General features: G+C 45.7%; 1 protein-coding gene across 3 annotated transcripts in view; it reads right to left on the reverse strand.

Annotated features, from left to right (window-relative positions):
- LOC143218918 (uncharacterized) overlaps positions 1 to 20,133 on the reverse strand; it is a 306,463-nt gene that overhangs the window by 185,845 nt on the left and 100,485 nt on the right. For 2 of the 3 annotated variants that reach the window (XM_076444542.1, XM_076444541.1), the window contains one exon: positions 8,982 to 9,064. Coding sequence is in view for 1 of the 3 variants with exons in the window: in XM_076444540.1 (XP_076300655.1) it covers positions 2,316 to 2,394 (79 nt within the window). In the remaining 2 variants the exon portion in view is untranslated. Of the gene's footprint in view, positions 1 to 2,315; positions 2,478 to 8,981; positions 9,065 to 20,133 lie in introns of all 3 variants that reach the window. The other variant, XM_076444540.1, reaches the window with a different exon arrangement.

A 20,133-nucleotide genomic window follows, 5' to 3' on the forward strand; every position in this document is an offset into this window, starting at 1 on the left:
AAGACGACAGTGTGCCGATATCATTAGTCCGAGTGGTATTCCATTTACCGAATGATGCGACCCAGTTCGACCAACGCGATCCAATTAAAAGTTGCAAGATCATTGAAACATTAACAAAGTGAATGTCAATGTCGTTAGATCAAAGACCTAATTGAAGCACCTCCAAGACAATCATAGACGCGCTCGTTAATCTATGCGAATAAAAACGTTCGCAGAGACAGAGAGTACAGGTCTGGAGAACACGGTATAGCGCAACTACGGAGAACCCTAAGTCCCGGCTAAACACAGCCGAATGTCTATAACTCTGAGAACTGGTCCGTCTCGAATTAACCTCTCTCAATTAAGACAATGGTCCCCCGGTTCCCCGGACATCCTCTTCTCATCGAAGCGAGAATGGAGGACCTAAAAGGAAGGATCTCAGAGGTTCTCAGGCCAGCTTTCATCCCCCTGCTGCTCGGCTGCTCCGGCGAATGTATATTTATGTAAAACTCGAGGATTCGACAGTGGAGGACTTCGGTCAAGAGATTGCTAGCTTTGGGTCTGGCTTGTTGGACGGATGTTAAGCAAGTGAAACGGGGAACTTTGCTCCTTCACCATTAAGCGAGTTATTATTCCCCCTGATGGCCCATCAATTTTTACACATTTCATAGATTTGCATTTGAAGAGATATTTCAGAAATACTAGGACTCAAATAAAAATACTAACTTATGCTTTATTGAGTCACGATGTGGCTAGACACATTCTAGATTGATTTTGCATAGTTTTCACTAGAAAAAGTGGTCGACGACTGCAAAGGGTCAACAGTGGCGGGTTTGGATGACTGTGAATTTTGCATTCGCCTAAAACCATGGCCACAGGGTATCGATCAGGGCAGAACCAGCTGCGAATGGAGCAACACGACGTCACGGAATGCGGAGACGCTCGGAAAACGCGATACAGGAATGCAGGAGCAAGCACCGGAAGGAGAAACGTCGATACGTCTCTCGTTCCCTTTCAGCGATTGCTTCGTCTCGAAGGAGTACTCTCGCTTTCACGGAAGACGATGGGGCTTATCGATTAATCGGTACCCGGTCGGACAGAGAGAACTCGAAGTGTCTACGACTTCGGAATCGAGCCACCCAGTCGATCCGGATACGTTTATCTTCGCGCGAACGTCGTCGCCGGGAATTTAATTGCGAAAGAAATCATCCGACAGGAGATTGATCGTTCCGGCAGGAAATATGGGGAATGACTAAATGAAGAGGTGGCGCGGCAGCACTGCGCCAATTGAGGACACGTTTCAGAAACAGGTAATCATGAAAACGTTAATTTATAAGGGCTCTTTCGGAATAAGGGAATAAAATAAGAGTCCAGAAATAAAATAGGTAACACGTGTATTGGTTTTAAACGTCCGACAAAAAGTGCCGATCGCGCCTTCGCCGTCGTTTTAGACAAGCGACGATCGGTCTCCGTTGCCAACAGCGTGGTCGTTCTTTACCGCACGCTGCTACCAACCTTACAAATTGTTAAAGAAAATCAATCCTGGATCTATTGACAAGCTTGCTTTGGGCAAATAGAGCTGCGGCTCTCCAACGCCATCTCTGTATCCTACACGGGGAAAAGAATAAACCATTAACCATTAACCATTAATTCTGGATCTGCGCAAGTCAGTCAGGCAGCTACCAGGTGAATCTCAGGGTCTCTGCATGGTGAATGCGCATTTCCCAAGAAAATTCGCCGTATGCCGGGTCACGTCTCGGAGACACACTGCCGTGATTCCTGTCCCTCGATTCTTCATCGTCCTCAACCCTAACTCGTCAGGTGGGAGAGAGAGAGAGAGAGAGAGGGATAGTCACTCTCATCAACGACGAGCCCTCGAATCGGGATGCGCCTCGGTGGCTACGCAACTCAGTATCGCCCATCCCTCCACGCCTTACCCGGCTTTCGACGGGTACATTATGCAATGAGGGTACTCGTCGAGCCAAGGGTGCTTTTCGCCGGTAAGACTCGCGAGGGTGTCTAAGGTCGCCGCCCCACCTCCAACCCCCGTCCGACTCGAAAACATTTCTTGCTTGCTGAGTAACGGTCTGTTAAAAGTTAGATTAGTCCAAGTAGCCTAAAAGCTCTAATGACTAAATGACAAAGAGAAAAACGTCTCCGAGGAGACGAAGGATGCCTTTCCGACCAGATGAACGAGGCTAAGTAGTTCTTTACTATGATTTGGGTCAGCGACCCGTCCGCCGTTTTGTCACTTTGCTGATATTTTGCAAGAAATACGACGGAATAATCCGATGGGACTCCACCCCGACTTCTTAATTGACGTTTTCGACGATTACCTCGGGATTCTGGAAACTGTTCTGCAACTACGATAAAGGGGGCCTGTCCGTGTAGGTGAACTTCACGTCCTTTCTGCATTCATCCTTGCAACTCGGCTCTACCTTGGTCAGAGAGGACTTCAGGGGGCCAGAATCCTTGAGAAAAATGACTGTGCACCCGGTCTGTGGGAAATTCGGAATATCAATCTTAACCGTTGGCACTCAGAGTCAAAACATTGCGTACCATCATTCAAAATATTCTTTAGATTATTAAATATTTTGGTATCTAAACAGTTACTACACATTTAACCCTTTGCACTCGAAGCAATTTTAATTCGAAAAAATCAAGACATTTCTTTCAACCCAGATCATTTTTATTCTATGTAATCTTTCTTAGATTGTGCACATCAAATTTAACCAGTTTTCTCATGTAACAGTTGAGCTTTTCACAATTTATAGAGAACAGACGAATTTAATAATATTCAAACTGTTTTGAATAATGGTGTAGCAATTTTTACTGGCGCCTCAGACTCGCCATTCGAGTGCAAAGGGTTAAGTACTGTTTGAGGTACAATATCAATTTCCTAGGCACGAAATCAAAAGGATAGTGTACAATGGAATTATTCTAGCGCGGAAGAAATGTTTAATTTTCGATTGAAACTAGCTCCGACTGCCAAAGGGCTAAAAATTGGTGGGACACAACCTGTCTGTAGACGCAGGATTGATTTTCCGGGTCCCTTGACCACGACCAACCTCTGGATGAATCTGGAGAGTCAAAGGAGTCAAGAATTTTAACGAATTTATTCTGCAACGTTCCCAGCCTTAGAACGGTATCCACGTACTTAGCTGCCATCGAACATTGTTGACATTCTGTGTCCCTCGAACACTTCAAAGGGTCGAACCGGGCGAAATAGGAAAAAAATGATAACCCACGCAATAATATCCGCGACGTGATCAAGCACGTAGGAAATTTCGCTGTGGAAGCAATAGACGAGCCAAAGAACGCCCGCCGGAAAGAACGAGACGTGGAGGTTTTCCTGCTTTAATCATTCTTCTGGAATTCGAGCCTTGTCGGAGGGTCCACGAAAAAGGGAAGAAGGTCCTTGTTCCTAGATCACCATGCTTCGTTGAACAGGAGACGTTAAGGGAGTCTTAATATTGGAGGTACTTTGGGGCCAACCCCTTCTCCAATGATTGTCATTTATTATATCGTCAATTATTATTTCATGGGAATCTCTAGTTTAAGCTGGATCTAACAAGAATGTCATAGAACCCCGTATACCCTGAAGAGTTTATCGCAATTTTCATGGCAGGTTGCCAGGTCGTTTTTAAACGTCTCGCGACTCCATGGCAACCGGAGAAGATCAACAAAATTGCGGCCTATCAAGTGATCAAGAATAGTTACCAATTTACGGCTGGAGATCGTTCAGTCTTTCAATGTCGCCGGCGCTTAATGGCCGGTAATAAATGGAAAAAGCCGCAGATATCCATCATACTTATTCCCGTGGTTGGAAAAAGGTGTGCCGTTAAGAACGGCTGACGGTCTGTCGCGAATAACGGTAACGACGCGTGGTTGATTCATAAGTAGAGAAGAAAACGGAATGAAAACAGTGGTGTGGGAGGGGGGAGATGGAGAAACACGTTGTGGAAGCTGCTGCTCCGCGAAACGGAGTCACGAGTGGAGGGACCGTAAAAAATGTTCCCCTGAATCATCCCCGGGGCCGGAGTTTCGCAACAACTCTCGTTACGATGTCACCCCTGCCCTAAACCCGAGGATCGTCTGCGTGAGCCAGCAGACGTTCGCGTTGTTATTGCGACGCGGGAGTAAAAATAACGCGTTGTATCTTCGCCGGTCGTCGACGAGTCACGGGGTCGGGGCGACGGCGGCGGCGGCGTCCCCTCTGCAACCGTTTCGGCGGTCATTCTAGGGAAATTTTAGGGTCGATTCGAGGGCCCGATAACGGAATGTAATTGCACACTTGCGGCGAGAGTCGCCCGCCAACTGAAAGCAACGGGACCAACTCACGGGGACAGTGGTTCGCAAGTTTAGGTGGTCAAAACTGCCCCTAAAGGTTTTTCGATGACCATCGAACCATTCGAAAGCTGGCCAAGAAACCGGATAGCCTCTTTATTTGTCGAGAGTTTAACCTCTTGCACTCGAATGGCGAGTCTGAGGCGCCACTAAAAATTGTCCATACCATTATTCAAAACAGTTTTAACATTCTTCAATTTGTATGTATTCTATAAATTGTAAAAAGCTCAAATGTTGTATATATAAGAAAACAGGTTCAATTTCATGTGCACAACGTAAGAAAGATTACATGGAACAAAAATGATCTGGGTTGAAAGAAATATCTTGATTTTGGAGATCAAATTGCTTCGAGTGCAAAGGGTTAATATATACCGGATATTTCACCTAACTTGACCACCTTAAATATCTTTGTTGTTTTTAAAGACACGTCAAATATCTGAAGGACGAAGTTGAATGGTAAAACGGAGCTGATACAATACCAAAAGAGTTTTTGTTTTAATGTAATTTTTTTAGAGACATGAAGGTCACCTTAATTTTTTTTAATTGAACGAGGTATTTTTTGATACGTCAATCCATACAGCTGGACATTCGCTATAAAAAAAAGTACTACTATATAAAAGTACATTTTACCATTCAACTTTGTCCTTCAGACATTTGACGTATCTCTAAAAACAACAAAGATATTTAAGGTGGTCAAGTTAGGTGAAATACTCGGTTATTTATTAGTCAACATTCGAGATGGTACACCGTTCAAGGTTAGGTCTCGGCGACACGCTGAAGATGGTCGATCGAGTTTTCGATTTATACCAGAACCTGGGAAAGAAGTAGTTCGAATCGCGGGATATATACAAAAAAGTTGGAGGGCTCCTAATTGAAAGTCGATACCGAGCGGCAAGCGTAAACTTCGATTTCCATATTGGACAGGCACTCGGCGCGCGGAGTTTAAAGCGGCAATTTAAATTATTTCGCATAAGCCGCGTCGCTACGTTCACGGGGAATTTGTCATGAGCTGGCGCGGCGAATTCGATGTAATCAAGATACACAATTCCATTTCAATAAATGGATCACATGATAATGTTGTCGTGTAAACGAGCGGGAATACAGGACTGGTCCGCGTCACGGGAGCGTGCGATGTGCATTATACACGATGTGCCGGCGCTTGACGAGTGATAAAAGCGACTTTGATAGAAATTCTGTCGGCGGGAATCATGTTACATTGTCGCGTAAATGAACGCTGGATTCTTCGCGTGTTTTAAGAGATCCTCGATTATCCCAGTAACAATCCGGTGAACTAAATTAAACCGGCGATTTGATCATTTATCGGTGGAGAATAGTTTAAACGAAGTTTCAACCCTCTACCTTGGCTAACGGGGGGTAGGTGCAGCGAAAAATCAGATTTTCAGTTTTTAGTCGACGTTCCCCATTTAATTGGGACTAAAATTAAAACAAAAAAAAACACCATTATACGTACTCGTTATCATCGTACGCGTCAGGGAATTTTTTCCAATTTTTTAGTTGAAAATTCTGGTTCCAGAAAATTGGAAAATCTTTCTTTCACGCTGAAGCTTAACAATTGTATCATTTCTGTGTCCAGGAGGGTGCAAATGATTTTTAATGTGCAGTTAGACACAGTTAAAAATTGTGAAAGTCAATATCTTAAGCTGAAAACATTTTTAATGGAGTCGCGGGAATATCATCCACGAATGGAGAAAGTTTGAAACGCGTATCTTGAATGCTCTATTTCCGATAGCCAATCTCTCCAGACAGAGTATTGCACTGTAATAAACGTTTACCGCAGGGAGAGCGCATAATTATCTTCGCGGGTCCCTTGCAGCGTGTAGCAAAGCCCGCGAAAGAAAGGAAGTTAACGTAGCTTCCAGTGAATCGTCTAAATGAATGGATTCCCGGTGCAAGCCAACGCTCGCGAATTAAAATAATTCTCCAAATTAAAATCTTTATTACGCGGATCTCAAACGCGACCCGCGCGCGCAGACAAGCAGCGCGGTCGGTACCGGGACCGGTCTGGGCGAAATTATTTCGAAATTAGAGATGAAAGTGATTTAGACAGAGAGGGTTAATTATCCGTGGCCCGTAAAATGGAAACCTTTCTGAATTCATCGCCGCTTTATTTACTTCCTCCAAAGAAACACAGACTCGCACACGCCTACGGGTTCTTCCTCCTGCTTTTTCACCTACCTACCCCCCCCCCCCCCCCACCACCCTTCGACTTCTTCCGTGCGCGTTCCACGTTTACGTGGATGGGAAAGAATATAATTTCAGAACCGGCGAGGATGGGAGACTGATTAAACGGCCGTTAAAGGGAAATGAATTTCAAACAGGATTTCTACGCGAGACCAAAGGAACGCGTGTGAGCTCATTTTATGCAAACGTGCAATTCCACGCGTGTACGCCGCAAACTCGCTAAAACTCTTGAGTTTGATCGATTATGCTCAATGACTGGTCCACTATTTCTTTATTTCAAAAGTCAATTATTTTTTATCTAATCAAAAACATTGATGGAACTGTGTTTTAAAAGAAAAAAGATTGGAATTGACAGTCCGGCGGATCGAATAGTCACTGCGGGAAGAATCGGCAGTGGCGGGCACAATCGCAGCCGGGAAAAAAAGGACTGAAGGTTAATTACCATCAGCAGAAACGTTCAGTGAACTAGTGCACGATCAGGATCAAGTTACACGGTTGTGCAACTCGCATAATTGCTATCACCAGGATTGCTGCATTGTTAAACGTGTCCGCATAGACAGTTAACGAGTACCCTAATTATTGGTATCCCACCTGGCGGACTGTACGTCTAACACCATAACAGTGTTGCGTATCCATCATGTAGACACGCAATCTACATTGAACAGACCCATGCTGCATGGACACACCTCGTTCGTGTACTTGCTTTTCGGAGTATCGTGTACTGCACCTTACTGAGTACTTTGAAAAAAACACTATTTTCCCAAGAACCGGTGGTTTATAAGAATTGTAGGTCACAACCTTAAATAAGAAATTTCTAGAAAACGTTTCTATTCATTCTGGAAAACATGATGCAAGTCTAGAAAAAATCTCATAAATTTCCCTCGAGCCGTTTCGATATTAAAAATCTGTAAAATCTACAAAAATTGTGTCTTCCGAAAAAATCGATATTTTAACACTTTACCTATCGGAAGCCTATGTAATAGGATTTTCAATAATTGTGCTGTACCAAAAGAAAGCATAGAAATTTTCTTTTACATTGCAATCTTAAATGAAACTATTAGATGACGTTATTGAGGGTGACCTGTTAGTTCACAATGAAAATTGCTGTTGCTAGTGAAGGTTCCATTAAAAAGTGTTTAGCCGTGTCCCACAGATTTTTCAAGATTATGCAGTAATCACCGGTCGGTAGTGTGTTAAGCTGAAAATTTGTCCGCAAACTCCTGTAACCACGCCCACAATTTTATAAACTTCCATCGTACCGTTCAGAAGCTAAAAGTCCCGGAAGAATCGCGTGTTCAGCAAACGCAGCCCCGCGATTCCGTTCGGAAAAAATCACCGAGGATTCGCGAGGGCGTGCCTCTCCCAAAATGAATGGAATGAATAAGAATCAGCATCGGACTGCATCCCGTGGATCCCGAGGTTGTGTAGACAGTGGGCGGTCTCAAAGCGGGCAAAAGAGACAGGCTGATTAAACGTCGGTCGAAGAGGAAATGAATTTTAAACGCGATTCTCATAAACCGCGGCGTGGATGCGCGGCCGTGAATGGTAGCCGGAAATGATCGCGGGGGCCGCGCCCTTATAAAACCTCGAAAATCGTGGCCGGTTTTAACGCGCGGCGAGGAATCGGTCGAAGCGTGTCGGCTGGCTTAGGGTTCCTCGGCGAAATTGATTTAGAGGTCCCGGCGATTAAACAGCGTGGCCGAAAACTCGCAACAAAAGTCAACGGGTGGCGCGGCCGTTTTATTAACACGATATCTCGACAGATATGAGTTTGAAAGCTATTATATAAGCTCGGGAATGCGCGCGGGCGCGCAACCCTCGCTCTTTCTCTGTCTAGCGCGCCACCCCCGCGTTCTGCTGAAGTTTTAACCATTGTTTCGCTCGTTACGAGGTTTCAGCAGTTGCTCTCACGAAGTTCACCCCCTCTACAAACCCCACCCTCTCTATCTTTCTCTCTCTCTCTCTCTCTCTCCCTCGAGTTTCCCCCGGCTCTGCTGGAAAAGTTGAAACAATTCCGCGCTGCGGCCAGATAAAACCGCGAAAAACGGACGAAAATTGGCCGGAAAAATAAATGCCGGGTCCGGGGAGCGTTGAGCCGCGCCACGGAACACGTTTCACTGATCGCGGGGGCGAACTATTAATCGTTACGCCCTCGGAAGCCGCCTCTTGCCCCCAAAGGACACTGTACACGCTCGCCTTGATACGACCTGCGACCCGCCGATTGTTTTCTACTGGGCCGTTCACGGTACCCCGGTGCAGATTTTTATTTTCCTGCCATTTTTCAGCCGGCGTAACTACCCTCTTCAAAGTGTCCTTGAAATGACCTTGAATAATCTCGAACGATTTTCAAAGAAGATCGGAGATCGACATGTGACTTTTTTAACTTTTTTAATAAAGATTTAAAACATTTTTGGAAAAATCAAACCCAGTGGGTAAAGCATAGTTTTACTCACCACTTGTAACACTGCACTAGAATTCTGTCGAGGTATCCTCTCCTTCCGGGAATCACCGCATTGTATACACCAGGTGGCAAATTCTGTAACAAATAATAATGAACACGTAATTATATATGTAGTCTCTTTTTTACAAAATATGTAGGACGTATTTTGTTTCACAAACGCATTTTAATTGCACATAACACGCTGAAATAGTCAACGATATTTTCGACAAGATGTAAATCTTTTTTGAAAAAGTGAGTACAGTCTCCTAGCAATTGGTAGAATTACATTGAACGGTGCGCGAAATAGTTTTCACTATTTGCAGCACAGTGCTAAAAAGCTGATAGCATCAGCCCGCATTCGTTCCGATATTTGATGATCAGCTCGAGCCAGGGGAAAATCGAATACGAATCGCATTTCCCGCGTTTGGGTCCGGAAGGAACCTCGACGGTAGTCACAGTGTATACGGTCAACGCTCGGACGTGTATCTATGTTTAAGCACTTTCAATTTCCGTTAAGGGACCATGGGAATAAATATGCCTGCCAGCACTTCGCAAAATGGCAAGTTATGCTGATTCCGAATACATTGCTCCCTGTAGAGCTTGCATGATTACGAAATCATTTTTCGGGCAGCTGTGTCGACAAACTCGAAATATTGTGTTCGTTCAAGCACGTGCAAATTGAAAAGCAATGTTTGTATATTAACCTGCAAGAATTGCAATGGATTAAAAATACAATGACTTTGTTAATAATTCAATCGGAGTCCTGCAAAAAATTAATTGAACCATTGATGCACAGCAATGATTAAAAATTAATTCTAGGCATTTATAGTAAAATGCATTTATGCAAATCGATACAAGAGAACTCAATTAAAAATTTACCTGTTTCATTAGCAAGTTAGTCAGCATGCAAAAGATTTTCGCAATGATTGAATTTCATTTTTGTGAGTCAATGAACAGGAATAGGAACCGAGCAACAATTTGATTATTTTGTTGGTCGAGCAACGGTGCAGGCTAAATAAATTAGAACAGTTAGGTATCGACGCTCCACCCTTACGGAACCAGCAGGTACAGCTGTCTGAATCGAATAGGTATCGGACGAAACAGCAGGATTGCGATATATGTGCAGTCCCGCGACAAATCCTAGCTCGAGGATACGATATTCTCGGGGAGACGGAAAGATTTTGTGGACATCCGTACACAAGCCGGCTCGGAATCGACACATGCCCGTGAGAAACTGTGCATTCGAGGAACGGAAACCTCGAAGTTGATTCTTCGGTGTAATATCTGCAGTCTGGTCGGCAAACAAACTTGTCTATGCTTTCTCGCGCGGGATTGTCGGGCTCTGATACTACATTCAGCATTTACCTTCTCCGTTACGTTCGAAATATTCGATCAGATTCTCGCAGAAATAAGAACCATTCAATTACTTAATCATTCGACTTGCCCCTCGCATTATCTACTATACGATATTAAATGTGAATTTTAAACAAATGGAAGTCGGTTCCTAGACCGCCCTGTGTATATGTATGATAATAATTCTTTCACCGAGTGCACGGGAGAATGAAACATACGGTGAAATTAATTTTCGACAGCTGCAGAATTTACGATACGACCAGTAGAATTAAAATAAAAATATTGTTATGAAATATTATGACTGTGTTAGATTTATGATTCACGGAGAAATCGAAACAAATGAGAACAGTCTCTCTCTCTCTCTCTCTCTCTCTGCTTGTCGGAACAAACTACACGTGGAGGGAGGAAGAGAAGGAATCCTTCGCTCGGAATTGAACACACAAGCAGCGCAAATACGGTTATGTTATTTAGGGCGCACCGTTTGCATGAAAGTCTCATACTGCGGAATTATTGTTTGACTATCGTTCGCGTGGAGCGGCAGATAAAACTACGCGTAATGTCTGTCCGTAAAAGATTCACGGAGCGAACACGATCGGTCCCAAGGAACCCGTAGAGGCAGAAAAACCGCCCTCGCAGGAGGCGATCTTTTAAACGCAAAACGCACTGGTGGAACGAGTGTAAAACAAACCATCTCATAAAATGTGCACCCGAAGATGTTGCTCGGATCACATAAAAGCGATAGCGCTCGGAAACTCTGAATATTTCACTCAACAAATCGCGAACTGTTCCCGTTCAACTGAATCGAAATGAATAACCCCTCCCGGTGCTGTCAAGCTTCTATCCTGACTCGCTCGAGCCGAGTTCCTGCACCGTTTCGACGCGAGTTGGGACCCGTCAAGTTGGGAGCTCTGCAGTTAGGACTCCCAAGTTGGGAGGATTGACTGTGGCCCCCTCAAGTTAGGACCCCCTGAAGTTGGGAGCTCTGCAGTTGACTCCCCGGATTGGGAGCTCTGCAGTTAGGACTCCCAAGTAGGAGGATTGACTGTGGGTCCCTCAAGTTGGGACCCTCTCCAGTTGGGACTCTCTCGAGTTGTAAGCCTCTCGAATTGGGATTCCCTCAAGTTGGGACCCCCTCAAGTTGGGACGCCCTCAAGTTGGGAACCTCTCAAGTTGGGACTCTCTCGAGTTGTAATCCTCTCGAATTGGGATTCCCTCAAGTTAGGACTCCCTCAAGTTGAGATTTCCTGAAGTTTCGGAGGCCCTCAATTTGGGACACCCTCGAGTTGAAACCCTCTCGAGTTTGGATCCCCACGAGTTGGGACACCCTCGAGTTGAAACCCTCTTGAGTGGGGATTCCCTCAAGTTGGGACCCCTTCAAGTTTGGATTCTCTCAAGTTGGGACCCCCTCAAGTTAGGACACCCTCAAGTTGGGATTCCCTCAAGTTGGGACCCCTCAAGTTTGGATCCCCACGAGTTGGTACCCCTTCGAATTGGGATTCCCTTCAAGATGGGACCCCCGCAAGTTGGGACATCCTCAAGTTCACTCAACCTAGTGGCTAGAAAATTCTGAAAGAATCTTTAATTTGCTGGACCAGCGTTATCGATCCGCAACGACGCGACGTCCAGCTGGATCGCTGAACTTTATATCCCGATCGCGGTGTCAAGGTATCCGGTAGCAAGTACGGTGTCCCCGGAGCCGTGTCTGAGGGATGACCGTCGCAGGGGACAATCCTTTAAACGCGAAAGATGGCGTGTGCGCGCTAGGACCGGCAGGGTATCCTCGTGCGCGGGCAAAAAGGCTGCAGAGCCTGGAGGCGTTTGGCAAACGAGAGGCCGTAGAGAACGAGGCGGCGCAGGAATCGTGTGTCTGGTCGTTGGGTACTGCTCCTACGATCCTCGGACGTTGAAATTGATGGCAAGGACAGAAGTTTAGTGGCCGCCTATATATCCTCGCGGAAGGAGCCAGTGTGCCAGTGCCGGTGCCACCACACCGTAGGTAGGAGAAAAAGGGTGGAAATAGGGGAACACGCCGGAGGAGCAGCAGGCACCAGAAGAGGTTGTGCGCTCTCCCTCAAGTCTGGAGGCTTGTAACGTTGGTAACCGAGCCACCGTGGCTGCAGGATCGTTCGATGGACAAGGGGGAACCGACGGAAGAGGTAGAGGAGAAGCTACAGGGAATAGTGGGAGGGCCTCGGAGGATGAGGAGGGAAAAGGGACCCGAGCGAAATGGGGAGGAAAGTCGTGGTCGATGCTCGGTCATCGAGAAAAACTCCTGCCCCTCTCTCCCTCTCTCTCTCTCACTCCTCCCTCTGCTATTTCACTCTCCGAGACTCTCTCCCTCTCTCTCTCTCTCTCTCTCTTTTCCTCGATCTGGCTGCCTCTGTTCGCGGTAATCCCGAATGTCTATGGGTGTTCGCGTCCGTGTGCGCAAAAAGAGGAACGCGGAATCGGCTACTCCGTGGAAGGGCCGGAGATCTTAAATCGTCGTCGCATGAAATCGTCCTTGAAAGCACTCGCCATCTCAAGAACCGATCCCGATGTGGACAGACGGTTTCCGAGGATCAGGCTACCCGGTGAATATACATTCGTAATTCTTTGTAGACGTCTCGTACCAACCGCGGATCCGATGAACCTGAATGTTATTCAATACGTTCGGTCTGCGCGACGCTACCGCTGCTAATATCCTCCTGGACTGGAGTATTTGGAGGACGAGTTTGTGGGCGTTTCGATGTGTACGTGTGGGTACGTGAATATTCACAGAGTTGGTCGGACAATTATTTATACTGTCGACAGTTGTCTTATTCTGGAACTTGACAAGTACAAGACAGACCTAACCTAGACCTCGACGGAAGGGGATGAAAATATTTTCAGACCGTTGCTGGCAGCTAAATGCTTAATGGTCCAATTGAGACTCCGCGGATTATTATTTGAATGTGGACTGTATTCGAATCCAGGTTAGACCCGGGTTTGGAATTGAAGCTGATCAGATGCTACATTATGCAGCAGTGTCTTTCTGCAGTATCGATGGCAGAGGATAATTCAAGACAGTGGTACGACGCTTCGAAGATCGTGTTACGAATTCTATAATATGTAATACAGTATCAAGGAAATAGGTATAATTGTTATTTCAGATTCCCAACGCGCTTTCGAGGCAGCGGTGGTTCGGAACAAGAAACAAAAGAAACGAAAGAGTAAACGCTGATTAATCTGTATTTCACGCGCGCAACGAATTTACTCTGTTTACAAAGCGCAGACAATACGTATTCATTACCAGTCGGCCGTGTGTGGCGGAACGCATTAATACATTTTATGGAGAATTCTTATGGGAAATCGAGCTGTACGGTCAGCAGGAAAATTAGCGATGACTTGTTTGCAACGAAAATAAACCGGGGGGGACCGGTGAACACCGGTGGATGTTTCACACCGACGTGACAGATAATGACGTTGTGTAAAATATACCGCGGTACTTAATGAGGCGAAATATTTGTTTAACATAAAACAAATTCGGTACATTTGATACACACCCGGGACACGTCGCTCAATGAAAAATGTGCCTTTCTGCCCGTGCGCAACCGGTTAATGCGTTTATACGATCCTTTGCGAATGATCGCGACGTACCGGTTTCACAAGAAAACAAACGAATCGGTTCCAGGTAGGAAAAATCACACTGCTACACCCTGTACGCGCACTGAATTAATGCCGGGGGAGTTGTCGATAACAAAATATTAAACATCAGTACACTGTCAGGCAATCATAATTGTTCCTGTATAAAATACACAGAATCGCGAGAGATTAACTCGACGCGCAGGTACGCAAAATTAGATCAATCGCGACGGGTTAATCGAAAGATTTATTGAAAAAATGCAGTAAGTGTTTCACAGCGAACCGAGAAGCACGGATGCCAGTCACAGACTAACCGTATTTTCGGAACATCTGGAAGGCTACCTGCAATTAACCTTCCCAGGCCGAGGGAAAGGAATCAACGGGTCTCGAGCATTCATACCTGCAGGCTTATTGTGCTGTCCATCCAGGGTTACCTGCACAGCGCAACGCAACGTTTGATCCGCGCACGAGGAATGCAGGTCATCTCCTGCTGCAGCTGCTACCGAATTTAGATTTTATAGAATTATGAATACACCCCGGTGAATCCGATTCGGAGAGCTTGCTCGGAAAAATTTCGATAATGAATGATTCAGAATGCAGGTATGCGCGGGTCAAATATTTATAGAAATATTCCTAACAATATATTATGTTAAGACCAGCGCTGGGGAAAATAGTATTTTAAATATAGTAAATAGTAAATATATTATATATATATAATCCTATTTATCTTAAAGAATGTGTACAACTTTGAAAATAAAATATTTTATTCGATGCAGTAATTTTTGAAAATAAAATGATTTATTTTATTAGGCAGTAATTTTTTTTTAAATAGTATTTTATTTGAAGAATATTGAAAATATTTATATTTTGTTTCTATTTTCAATTTTAATTTTAAATATTATTGCTGAAAATAATGGTTCGAATTCAATACATTTATGAGTGTGAATCATTTCTTAACGATAACATAGACTGTATGTTTATAAAAGGTTTCTAAAAGTTTTATAATAATGTGCAAAAAGTAAAATATTTTATTTTGAGGTTCACAGATTGTTAAAACAGAAATATTCTATTTTCGAAATTGTATATCATATTTAAAATACTAGTTTCTTTAAGCAAAATAAAATCGAAAAAATTAAATAGTACTTGAAATATTTGTTTCGCCAAATAATGCCCACCGCTGGTTAAGACCATGACCTAATCTAGAAGCTCCTAATATGACTAGACGTAATCTAGAAGCTCCTAAAGTGAATGATGAGGGGAAAAATGATTCGATAGACAGTTGGAGCAATTGCGTGGAATCCTCAGTCGGGTGGATCAGCTTCGAAATGAATTAAAGGGTAACGTCCTGGCCCCATAAAACCATCCCCTTTACAGCATCACGTTCGACGGTAGCTAGTAGCACGCTCTATCTCGACTTATCGTCGAGGACCTTTTATCTTCTTCGACATAACGTAACGCGGACGTTACGACTCTTTCCGTCGTCCTTTGGCGGACATTTCCAAGATAAACCAGACGCTGGAGACCGTCGCGCCGTGGGTGGAGGTTGTACCTCCTCCTCGAAGGGTACGTGTCGACGTACATGACGCCTAGGGTGGCCGTGTACCGGTCTGGGCCGTGGAAGAAGGATTTACGAGCACATGGAACCTAAGGAGATCCGGAACGGACCGCACCACGGAATATTTGCTGGTGCTCGCCTCACACTATCTACTCGTGTGCAGCCGTAGACGACGACCCTAATGCATTGACCAGGGAAGTACCCTCTGGAGCCAGGCGTCGCTTCTTATACCGTGTCATTTTTGCAATCGAGCCCTTTAGGCGAGTACTAAACCCTTCCGGAGAAGATAGAGCATTTATCAATACTCCAGATTCTATATTTTTTAACAAGATTACACTTCGTCAAAAAGATCTGAAAAAAATTGCAGACATCAGTCACGGCAATATCTTGTCACAGTAAAAATATAAACACGGTCATATGTCGCATTACAAAGATAGAAACATGTTTGCACCCCTACAAGAAACCTACAACATTTTCTACTCTGCCATTTTATTTTTCACAGGCAGGATCTTCGACCGAAAAATCTGAGAAAATTTAGCGACATGTATCTCGCCGGTGTCTACGTCCCAGATTTTTTACAACAAATTCGCACACTGTTCCAGAAAAAGATCCAATTTTTCGGCGTAACTACCCCCTCGATCGAGCTAGTGCGTTGAAACTTCGCAAAGAACTCGCTGCCCTCGCACGCTCTAGAACCAACCCATCTGTGGTTTAATTCAGTTCAAGGACACTCGAGCTACAGCTCCTCTGCTCCGCGCTAAATCCGCCCCGAAAGAAGGCGCAGGTCAGGGAGGGAAAAAACGACTCCGTCGATGTCATTAGCTAACAAAATAAACGCGGCACTCGTGAACGCAAATACGGCAGGAATAAAAATCGCCAGGTCGCCTCCAATTATCGATTCACCTGGTTCGTCGGCGTCTCTCTCTCTCTCTCTCTCTCTCTCCCTCTGGAACGCGGTGCCGTCCAAGGTGGGTTTCGGCGCAACGTTGCCAGTTAAGTCGACGAACAGAGGGCGTCGGAGAGGAGGGTCGGGAGGGGTGTAGCTGTGCGAGAAAACGAAAAAAAAAGGGAAAAACGAAAACACTCGGAAACCGGGCGTATGAAAATTCAATAGCTCCGATTCGAGTGGAGACACCCTGTTCAAGCCTGGGGAAAGTTGGCTGGAGAGGTGTCGAAGCGTGAGCACCGGCAGCTTGTCGACTTGTAGAGCAACGGTGGATGAAGATCGATCGAGAGACGGCGGAGGAACCAACCTGGGGGGGTGGCAAGAGGGGCCAGGGGGTTCGAGACCGGTTTGGATGCGAAGAAGCAGAAAGGGGGGGCGGAGCACCGGGGGTAGATGTTAGAGGTGGTAGAGTACCCGCGTCTTAATAGCGGTCGTGGCGTCCTGGCATAGAAAAGGGGATGACGTTCCGGACTGGGGTAGAATCCAGCCAGCCCCGGTCACGCCAATATTACTTACCGCCCCGAGAGAACGATAACTTAATTGATGCAGCGAACGACGTTAGTACTCGGCGACGTCACACCAAGTGATTGTGAATTATCATCGCGCGATATTTATTTTCCTCGGCGATCCACGGATTTGCTTCTCCCCGCGCCCTCCACTTCGTCGGAAGAAACACTTCAAAATTATATCGGGTATGGGAATAAGTTTCCGCCCTTTTTGACAGATGTGTCGTTGTACTTAAGTACCGATCGCGTATTTGATGGAACGTAGTAGATGTTTTTGTAAGGTCTAGGTCCAACCTTCAAAACGCAGTTAGTGGCAATTGTTTCGAGAGTGAACGGCAGTCAATTTTTCGCGTGAAAAATGTCGACTTTTGTTGCAAGCAAGCAGCATTTGCGGGAAGTCATGTTGCATTATTTTGATTTAAAGAGAGGTGTTATATATATTTACTATATTATATTTACTACATATTTTCGGGGACGATGCTCCGTCAAATACAAGATTTCGAAGTAAGGGACGAAGATTGCGATGGCCAGCATTACTTGATGGAAATCCTCGTCAAACGCTTGCAGAACCGTCAATTGAATTAAACGTCGATCGATCTACTGTTGGAAAACATTTTCACGCTATGGGAATTGTTTATAGGCTTCTTTTCGACAAAAAGGGGCGGAAACTTATTCCCATACCTAATATATAAAATTTTTCTGCACTCTTCGTGGCCAGAATGATAACCATTACGATAATAAATCGAGTGAATATATTTTTTTGATTACAGTTGATTGGCATATAGGAATTAATATGGAACGTGAGTGTCCAGGATTGCATTCGAATCGAAATAACGCGTGCTGTCGAAGCTGATCGGTTTTTAAGCGCGGCGCGGTCCGCGAAAGAGTGACCTAAACTTGGCCGTGCATTAATTAATGATCGGGCTCTGATGCATTTGCAGCCGGCGAAATGCGTATTAATCGCGACGCTGACGCCTGAGCCGGACGATGTGGCCATTTACGATCATTATCGATTTCTATATAACCCGGCGTGCACGCGAGAGCGCGCGGCCGAGCGTGTTGCCATGATTTTAAAGGATTTCCGTGTCTGCGACACCGCTCGAACGGTTCGATGGAAGATTAGCATTATTCACCGAAACACGCTGCCAACGCTGGCTGGCTGGCTGGCTGGCTGGCTTCATAATTTCGAGTTTCCACTTCGCGGAAGACGCATAGTCGCCGGGAGAGTTCGCGCGATTCATTGGAACACGAATAATGCTGTCTTCTGGAGTAACTATAAATTATCAGGATTGTCGAACCAGATATATTCGCTCACTAGCCTAACAAGAGCTTTCCGATCTTGTTTTTCCGATTGCTGTTCCATTGCTCCGCTTATTAGAATTTTGATGAATCGTGAGGGTCGGAAAGTGCGTGAAAATGAAAATTTTATTCTTGTCACGTCGCGTTACAAAAATACGAACCTCTGTAATTGTCTCCGTAATTGAATCTTTCATAAGCGGAGTTTCCGACGAGAAAATTTGGAAAAATTCTGTAATGCGTACCTTGATAGCAAGAAGTATTGAATTAATTTCGTGTAAAGACTATGGTAGCTGATGTTCGCGGTTGCGAAGGTGGGAGAGACAGCGTGGCAAATCGAGTATTTTCCAGTGGAAATTAGGAATTCAAATGGGCGGAGATACGGGCAGAGGAATAGTTCATCCAAGTTAATACTGGGACGGAGAAACAGCAATGAGGGAACAATAACATGGCGGAGGGTGACGCGACAAAATCATTCGTGACAGGTCTCCCTTAACCAGCGCCGCCCTCCGCGCACGCCATAATTTCGTCAAGAGTCGATGCCACGTCGGGGGCTGCTGTATTAGTGTCAAATGACGTTTTCGTCCCGACGACTGAACAGGCGAAATTATGCACGCGTACGCACATGCCGTCGCGACGAAAACCTACGGCGATGAGGTCACGTCACCATCCTGCGTTAACCGGCGTTGTGGGGTTGTCCCACGACACCCCGCTGGCAAATCCAATTTCTTCTAATTTCTTCGAGAATTTTACGGCGCTAAAGCGATGCTAAAGCGTCCCGGTAATTGTCAATCAATCTCGGTGCTTTCCCCACCATTAGATCCACGCAGCGGCAGGCCGATTGTAAAATCAGACGACGTTTCATAAAATCGTGCTCTCAAAGGCGTCGTTTGGGATCGGATTAAAACGATAGCTGGCTGTGCATATTGCACTCGATCAATCGTGTATTGCTCCTCCATGAATTCGAAGCAATAAAACCCGGAACGACAGGGATCGAGGTTCGAGTTAGGTCCTCGGGTTTTATCTAGGCCAAGGATTCATTTTAGCTTGGATTGGCTGTTAGCTAGACCTAGATCGAGGCTTGGTTCAAGTCTGGATTACGCCTGGCTAGGCGTCTAGAGTGATAACCGAACACAGCGACCTGCCACATTAGCCCAGGTCCCGGTAAGCCAAAGAATAGCTCGAATCTAAGACAGAGAGTTGTCGCGGGTACACGGTACCCAGTTTTCCCGTGCTTTCGGAGCGGGGGGGAACCGTCAACCGCGATCCAACTCGAACTCGACGGCGAATGGAAAGGGAGAAAGTTGAATGCAATTGCAGTGATACTGTCGCTGGCTCGTTGCTCAGCGCCGTGGCTCGTAGGAGGAGTTAGGATGAGTGGCGAGCGAGTTTCGCGGCGGAGGAGACGCACAGAAGGGAGGACAGTATGGGGGGAGGGCTTGATGAACAGTTTGCTTGGCGACGCACGTTGTGGCTGTCGGCTGTCGGGGCCACGCTGCCGCAACATAGGAGAGGAAGAGATAAATTGGGGGTGGAAGAGACTCGGCTAGGCGGAGAAAGGGAAAGTGGACGAAGAGGGCGGAGGGAATAAGTGGCGCAAAGACAGATACGATGTAAGAGAAATGCGGGAAGAGAGTAGGGGAAGGGATGGAAACGTTCTAAAAGGTTGTCGCGAAATTTATGGATGTGGGCTGATTCACTGGAATATTTACGAGCGTGCTCCCCTCCTCTCCCGACTCGAAGAAAAGTTCCCTCGAACTCTGTTTAATTGGTACTCGTGTCGCAAATAATTATCCCCCGACGCGAGAAACCGGCGGACAAACGAGCCGTGCGCCGTCGTTCATCGTGATTCGAAGCCGAAGGCGGGCTACGCACGACACATCGCCGACGCCGTAGTTAATAAAAA

The sequence above is a fragment of the Lasioglossum baleicum genome, chromosome 20, assembly GCF_051020765.1.
Source record: "Lasioglossum baleicum chromosome 20, iyLasBale1, whole genome shotgun sequence".
Classification (NCBI taxonomy): domain Eukaryota; kingdom Metazoa; phylum Arthropoda; class Insecta; order Hymenoptera; family Halictidae; genus Lasioglossum; species Lasioglossum baleicum.